The 7,732-nt window shown below is 49.5% G+C and overlaps 2 protein-coding genes across 2 annotated transcripts; one reads left to right on the top strand and one right to left on the bottom strand.

Annotated features, from left to right (window-relative positions):
- Positions 1 to 1,093: 1,093 nt before the first annotated feature.
- LOC136530454 (uncharacterized) lies at positions 1,094 to 1,942 on the top strand. Its single transcript, XM_066523190.1, has one exon. The coding sequence runs from the start codon at positions 1,169 to 1,171 to the stop codon at positions 1,733 to 1,735; it is 567 nt and encodes a 188-aa protein (XP_066379287.1). The 5' UTR covers positions 1,094 to 1,168; the 3' UTR covers positions 1,736 to 1,942.
- A 1,419-nt stretch (positions 1,943 to 3,361) lies between these two features.
- LOC136530452 (trans-cinnamate 4-monooxygenase-like) lies at positions 3,362 to 7,500 on the bottom strand. The gene is made up of 3 exons (XM_066523189.1): positions 6,614 to 7,500; positions 5,048 to 5,169; positions 3,362 to 4,260 (listed from the first exon to the last, which is right to left on the bottom strand). Exons 1-3 carry the CDS (start codon positions 7,396 to 7,398, stop codon positions 3,662 to 3,664), a joined length of 1,506 nt encoding a protein of 501 aa, XP_066379286.1. The 5' UTR covers positions 7,399 to 7,500; the 3' UTR covers positions 3,362 to 3,661.
- Between the last annotated feature and the right edge of the window lie 232 nt (positions 7,501 to 7,732).

Genomic DNA, 7,732 nt, shown 5'->3' with positions numbered 1-7,732 from the left:
GTTGCATCCTGGAGTGCAAAAATAAGGTAATCAATCGGTTGTTGATTTGTACAACAACGACTTATTTAAAGATGGCATGTTTGGAAATATAGGATCATAAAAGTGGCCAACGGGGCTGGAGGAATGATGTACCTCCTGCGCTGAATCATCGTCATTTAACATGTGCGTAGTGGGTTGCACTATAATCACAGCCGACTTATTCGCGATTTGAAGACAAGGAATGTGACAACAATCAACAGGTAAGAGTAATTCAAGTTACAGCGCTAATGTATGAGTACAAATATGGCGGTTCGCGTCACAATGTGGTTCCTGGCGTAGACACTGCATGTAGAAACTACCTAAACTAGGTTCCCAATTGATAGTTTCTACATAATATATTTTTTTCCAATCACATGTCTTCTCTCTTTATTATCTACCAATCATATATTTTTATGTCTTGGTTGTCACGTAGACATGGTTTCTTCTAAGGGCACTCCCAACCATGAAACTAGATGGTTTCTATCTTCATTAATTATGATGCCAACTAAGCAAAAAGATGATGTGGCACTATAATTAAAGAAGAGAGATGAAGACATGGTTTCTTAGATAAGAAACCATGTCTATACGAGAACCAAGATACGAGGAGATGTGATTGGTAGAGGATGGAGAGAGAAGATATGTGATTGGACAAAAAATAATTCTATAGAAACCATCTATTGAGACCATAGTATCTATACGGTGTCTACGTAAATTAATAGACATAGAAACTACTCATGGTTTTTAGCATTGGAACTGCCCTCATCTCTCTTTTTTAATTGTAGTGCCATAACATCTTTTTTGTTTAGTTGGCACCCTAATAATGAAGATAGAAACTAGTATCTAGTTTCTTTGTTGGGAGTGCCCTGTAATCATGAACAATATCGAGATCAAGCAATTTGTATGTACGCCACAAGTTTGTCTAATGTCAGCACCCCCGATAAGCATGCAGAACCTAGCAAACTATAAGCAATAAAGCAATGGACATTATCAGCTCCAGACTAAGAGGCCAACCGCCATTTGCGAGGCCGAAGAGACCTGTTATAAGAAGAAATCCCACCTCTCGCCAGTCTCACCACCCTCTCCTTGACTTCCTCGCTGGCCCATAAATATATACCCATCGCCACCGAGCAATTATCTAACAGAATAAACCATGGGGCAAGCCTACTACTACCACCAACGGCTCGTCCTCCTCGCCGTCGTGGCGTTGCTGTCTGCTGGCCTCTTCCCGCAGGCGTTAGGGAAGGGCAAGGGTAAGGCGCATGCCGGTGCTGTCAACCCGGTGGTTGCTGGCATCTGCTCTCGCACCCCATTCCCAGAGGTTTGCAAGTCCACTGCCGGGCGGCATGCGTCCAAGTTCCCGGTCATCGACAACTTGGCCGTGCTCAACATGCAGGTGGACGCGTTCTCCAAGCGCACTGCGCAGGCGCGGAAGCACGTCGCAAAGTCGGCCCGCACTATTCCACCGGCGCAGGCGCAGGCCCTTACATTCTGCGACACAATGTACATGAACACACAGGACACCATCGGTGCGGCGCAGCGGGCCATCACGTTCAAGGACACGAGCACCGCAAAAATCATGCTGCAGCTCGCCGTTCAGGACTTCGACTCGTGTGACCGTCCGTTCACCCAGGCTGGTATCCCCAACCCCATGGGGAAGTTCGATAAGGAGCTCAACCAGATGGCCAACAACTGCATGGCGCTTGCAAACATGATTTGAACCAGGCATGCGGAGTCAGCTAGGCATGCTTGCACCCAGCGTGAGGTGGCACCGCATGCAGGGAATGCTTGGACCTGAGGACTTGATTTTTATTTAAGAATTCATTAAAATTATGAGTATATTGAGCAACTCTATGTACTTGTTCCAGACCTACATTTATTCAGTAGGTCATGAAATGTGAGGTAGAGGGCCTTTCATTGCTTTTCATCCTTTGATTGCTAGATGTTCTTCCTTTCGTTGTTCAGTTTCCAAACATACCACGTCCTTGCCTTGAGATAATTATAATTATCTAATTAGAAGCTCCCCAAAGTATACTACTAAAAAATATTTTAGGAGATACCTCCATTTATTTTTAGAGACGGGCATAAAAATGCAGCCTCTGTGAATAGAGGCAATTACCTACTTGTCACTAAAAGAGTTCTTAATTCCATATCTATCACTAAAAATCATTTGGCTCCTACCCAACCATTAAGGAAAATTTTGCTTTGGAACAATTAACAAAAGGTGGAATTGGCTAGTCCACATTGGCAACAACAAAATTTACAAGATACCATTATGAAATCGGGATCCTCATTGCCACTCGAGAGCCAACACAAACCAGAGACGCAGTCCATAGCCAACTTCTACAATTCTTTAGACCTATCAAGGCCTGGATGGTTGAATTTTTGCAAGCTACTAAGGTAAGAATTTTTTTCTCGATCACGCAAAAGGTTTGCGCGTCTTTTGTATTAAGGTAGAGAAAAAATTTGATACAACACGCCTTAGCGGCGCCCTAGAGGGTCAGTAAGGATTTATATGGAAGCTAAGCTCTAGTGTACTGTAAGCTAGGTTATTACATTGGACAGAGATCGACTCAAATTTACGGCACTGGCAAGGAGAAATATGCCCTAGCTGCTGCTGCTTGCGCACGCCTAAGTCACCAACCGGTGCGAACAACTCACGCAACGCCTGTGTATGAGCAAGGTCACCACTATCGTATGCTTCCTTAGCCAACGTCGATGGAAGACGGCATCCCTCTGGAGAGTTCCAGGCGCTTCATGACAAGGTACTCACCACGCTTGGCAGCCGGGATATGAGCTATGGTCTGTGCCACAATCCCCCTGCTTCGCTTGGTGAGCGAGGGCGGTGCATGTCCGCGGCTGCCTCCTCTTTGTAATTGCCTTGGTAAAGCGCTTGAGGTGTTTGTCGGCCGAGATCGTCTGAGGCGAAGGGGTGCAGTTAACGTCGTCGTCAGTCGCAGCCACAATCGTCGTGTCTGCCCTGATGTTGGCCAGCTCTGGCTCATGGGTCGGATGGCATCGGACCTCTCTGGGCACGCCTTGGCATCCATGACGTTAGGCTGTCGCTCCCGCGGTGGCGTGACGAGGAGCTGCCCTTGCACAGATGATGACGAAGGTGAGTCCGTCGTCCACTGGGCAGCCTTTGTCGGGGAACGAGTGTCCACCAACGATGCTATGGGAGGCGGCTGCCGGAATAGGCTGGCGCACGATGAGCTCGTTTAGCATTGGGCCGACCCGCGTGGGAAGCCCCAGGCTCGTGAACAGCTCCAACAGCGACGGGTCTGGCTCGGGGAAGCAGTGTACAGCTGAGGCGGCGCCGTTGTCGATGATGCAGTGAACCACTCGGATCATACTTTACCACATCAAGCTTTCACTTCGGTGGCCAATTGTATTACTTTTTCATGTTCCTGTACCCTGCATTTCAGCAACCATCTCTGTTCCATTCAGGAGGCGCTACAACCTGCGAACTGGGAACCTTTTAAACTCCTATACTTGTAAGATGTTCTTAGTCTGAATGAAGGTACTTATCAAAAAAGAAAAAAAAAGAGACACATCTCCTCTTAGTACAAAGAACACACACACAAAAAAAGACAAAATACATAGTGCTTGATCTGCGGGGGGGCGTCCAGGGAACACGCATTGATTTCTAGGCCTCGAGGGGCTTGCAGACGATGGTGGCGTGCTTGGCGATCTGGTTGCTGAACTGCCCGGGCTTCTCCGTGGTGTCGATCTTGTCCAGCCCCGGCGGAGGCAGCAGCTGAAAGTTCTGCACCAGCCTGCCCAGGGTGATGCCGATGATGGGCAGCGCGAGGATGATTCCGGGGCAGCTCCGACGGCCGACTCCGAAGGGCACGAAGCGGAAATCGTTGCCGTGGGCCTCCACGGACTTCTCCTCCTCCAGGAAGCGCTCGGGCCGGAACTCATCGGGCCGCACCCACCTCTTGGGGTCGTTGGCGAGGAACCAGGCATTGACGAGGATCTTGGACTCGGCGGGGATGTCGTAGCCGGCGAGCTTGCCGTCGTTGAGGTTCATGTGGGGGACCAGCAACGGGATAGCCATGCGCAGGCGGAGCGTCTCCTTGACAATGGCCTGAAGGTAGGGGAGGCGCTCAAGGTCCGGCTCCGTCACAGGCACGCCGGCGCCCAGCACTGAGGCGAGCTCCTCCCGTAGCTTGGACTGGATGGCCGGGTGGTTCACCAGCTCGGCGATGCCCCACTCAATCGACCACAGTGTCGTCTCGATCGCTGCAATTAATTGGCTTGCTCATTACACATTCAGATTTGAGCAAACTTTCTGCTCTTTGATTTCCTATAGGCCGATTGTAAGCGCATCTTGTGATTTTGTCAGATCCCAACAAATGGCCGGTGCATAATAGTTTGTTTCCCACCGACTGCTGGTGGCAGCTTTGACTTGTAAAGCAAGACCAGAAAAACGCATTTCTTTTTGAGGCGTGATCACGTGGCGGCGGCTTCAACTGCCATTTGATATGCTACATACGCCTAGCACGCAGCTCGAATAATACTAGAGCCCATTTGAAGTCTGACACCGCATAATACTCCATTTGAGACGTGCCTTATTTTCCATGCTAAACAAAACAGTGGACCACAGCAAGGATTTCTTTTCTCCGATGTTGCAGTGCTATTTATTTGTGTATGGCTGGACTGCAGTACTTAAATGATAAATCGTACTAGGTTCTTTTTACTGGAATTATTTGGGTGGAGCTGAAGTATATTACTATTGTTTTATTTTACTAGTTGGTCCCTACGGTACACATTTATGATGTATAATAAGCTGGCATTTAACCCGGTAAGATACGCTGACTGAAGATGGGCATGGCCACTAAATGTTCAGAAAACTCGTTTATTTAAAACCAGGCATAGCATACTCTGTTTCCATTTCAGTCAGAAACAGAGCATAGCATGCTGCTCCATTGAAAACTGTGGTGTGAATTGCGACATCTATAATGGACTGAGCAGACATTTTGAGTTAGTACTTGGAAGATGGAAGAGCAAAGAAGAGTCGAGTATCTACCTGCGACGTTGATGTTCTCGACGATGTAGAGGACGTTGTCGTGGTTGATCTCGCCCTTTCTCTCGGCCTCGAGAATGTGGTCCATGGCGCACCGAATCTCACCAGTCTGAGCCATCACCTTCCTGTGCACGCAGCACGCAGCCATGTTTGTTAGTTTGGCTTCCCAACTAAATGAATTGAATCAGAAGGTTCCTACCAAGTCAACAAGACGGCTAGAATTCCATGATAATATAGATTTGGTAAACTATATGTTGCACGTTCCGTTGCGGTCGTGGGTGGGCACGATTGGTACATGCACCCAACCCAATCTGGGGACAAATAAACTAGGGCCTTGTTTAGATCACCTCCAAATTCCAAGTTTTTTCACTCTCTCTCCATCACATCAATTTTTAGCCGCTTGCATGGAGCATTAAATGTAAGTAAAAAAAAAATAACTAATTGCACAGTTTAATTGGAAATCACGAGATGAATCTTTTGAGCTTAGTTGGTCTACGATTGGACAATATTTACCAAATAAGACGAAAGTGCTACTATTCATCGGGTTACAATTTTTTGCAATCTAAACATGGCGTAGCCCGTCTATTATAGGCATGCATGTCTTGCTTAGGCCCTTCCAACTAACATGAAGCAGCAAGCAAAGGGCAAACCAAATGATCCAGGTAACCACTTTTTAATAGAGGGATAGAGCAAAAGCTTTTACTTTCATATGTTGCAAAAAACAAAAAAAAACTATAGCCGTGAAGCCGTACTCCTTTTCCATCATTATCTGTCGCTCTCGGTGTATGTGTGTGTGGTTGCCCGGATCATAAGCTTTCGGCCTTGCGCGGAAAGCAAAGCAAGGCAAATCTAGCGAGCCCCATTTTTTTGGTGGGCTAATCTGTCATCAGGAGTCAGGAGATGAGTAGTGCGGTTCACCTAATCATCATGCAATTTTCTATCTTCAAAACCTACCCTTCGTTGTGTTAACCACTTAACCTGTTGTGGACAATGACAAGTTGTTGTTTACTACGTACTCCTCCTTAACCCGTACTGGTCAAATAGACTGGAGCCACGCCCTATGCAATACTACTAGTAGGCCTAAAACAAGCGTAAGCAACGATGGCATGCTGGGGTCATCTGGTTTGGTCGCTTCGGTTGAAGAATCAAGACATTATTGGATTGGAGGCCACACAAAAGTCCAATCTCGCCAAATTGAATGACTAGCAAAAATGGTCATGGCAACAGGTTTATTCTCCACTGGCAGATGGCATTGATTTGGGAGGCAACCAAACCAAATACAGCATCCGCCACCGCTCTTCAAAAGAGCAAATACAGCTGCAGCTGTACCTGTACGTGCCTAACATGCAGCATGGGCACAGATTCTACCAAACTGTCTTCCGTCCAGCTCCAGCTCATCATCACCTCACCCCGCCGACGATGCAAATTGCAAATGCAACTCCACCAATCGTCAACCAAGCACCAACACCAGGCCCGCCGCCCCAGCCCCCAGGGGCAATGCGACGTACAGTATTATTGTGTTTCATCGATTCGAATTGAAGATTAAAAAAGAAAATGCAATGGGCTTACTTGCGTTCCAGGACGAAGTTGTCCTCGAAGACCTTCATGCGCCGTGTCTTGAGGTCGTGGCAGCGGTTGAGGTAGCCGCGGAGGAATGGGCGGAGCACCGGGATGAAGTCGCCGTAGTTGTACTCGAAGCTCTGCGACAGGCGGCTGCGCTCGGCGTTGAGCGCCTTGAGCTTGTTGAAGAGCGGGTCGTCCTCGCTGTCGAACCGCTGGTCGAACATGATGCGGAACATGTCGTTGTACATCATGAGCTGGAGGCGGCGGCGGATCACGACTCCCTCCGTGGCGGCCTTGGGGTTCCTCTTCACGTCCTCCACTACCAGCCGGGCCTCCTCCTCCCAACCAGCGCGGTTCTGCGCCACCACCTTGTTGGTGAAGAAGGGGACGGTCATGATGCGCCGCATCTTGCGCCAGTGGTCGCCGTACACTGTGAACACCATGTCCTGGCCCTTGCCGGTGAAGATGTCGAAGACGACGTTGCGGGTGCGGGAGCCGAACTCCACGCCCTGCGTGTGGAGCACCTCCTTGGCGAGCTCCGGGGTGGACACCACCGCCAGGTTGCGCACTCCCATGCGCAGGAGGAAGATGTCGCCGAACCGCTTCGCCAAGGCCATCAGGTTGCGGTGGTTCAGGTCGTCGCCCACCTGCAGCCAGTTGCCCACCACGGGGGCGCCCGGGGGGCCGGGCGGGAGGCAGTACCGCTTGCCGGTCAGCTTCGCTACGGCGATGGCGAGCACCGCCGCCGCGAACAGGCCCAGCAGGGCCTTCTCCAGGAGGGCGAGGTCCATGCTGGGCGAGACTCGGTCCGGCAGGGGTAGGTGGGGTGTGGGGCTCTGTTTGTTCGCTTCCTCTGCCCTGTAGTCTGAGGAGCCGGCAGCGGAGGCGATGGAACAGGCAAGATGAATGGCGGGGATGATTATATAGCGTCTTGGAGGGAGCCGAGACGGGTCCGATTTGAGTACACAAATTTGTTTGGTTTGCGAATAAGGGGGTTGGTACGGTTTTGGTGCTGCCCCACAAAAGCTTCACAAAGTGCGTGGCTCTTATTTTGGTTTGGTACCGGAACAAACATTATTGCTATTTCCTGGCAGCAGGAGAAGCGCCCAAAGGGGATACCTGCAT

This window comes from Miscanthus floridulus, unplaced genomic scaffold (assembly GCF_019320115.1).
Source record: "Miscanthus floridulus cultivar M001 unplaced genomic scaffold, ASM1932011v1 fs_132_2_3, whole genome shotgun sequence".
In the NCBI taxonomy this organism is placed as follows: domain Eukaryota; kingdom Viridiplantae; phylum Streptophyta; class Magnoliopsida; order Poales; family Poaceae; genus Miscanthus; species Miscanthus floridulus.
This window is presented reverse-complemented; position numbering and strand designations above follow the sequence as displayed.

Bases quoted from the DNA above. Each gene is read 5' to 3' on its own strand.
- LOC136530454 (XM_066523190.1), top strand. From the start codon at position 1,169: ATGGGGCAAGCCTACTACTACCACCAACGGCTCGTCCTCCTCGCCGTC.
- LOC136530452 (XM_066523189.1), bottom strand. From the start codon at position 7,398: ATGGACCTCGCCCTCCTGGAGAAGGCCCTGCTGGGCCTGTTCGCGGCG. The intron at 5,170-6,613 runs GTAAGCCCATTG...CTGCGTGCACAG, and splicing joins AACTTCGTCCTGGAACGCAA to GAAGGTGATGGCTCAGACTG. The intron at 4,261-5,047 runs GTAGATACTCGA...AATTAATTGCAG, and splicing joins CGAGAACATCAACGTCGCAG to CGATCGAGACGACACTGTGG.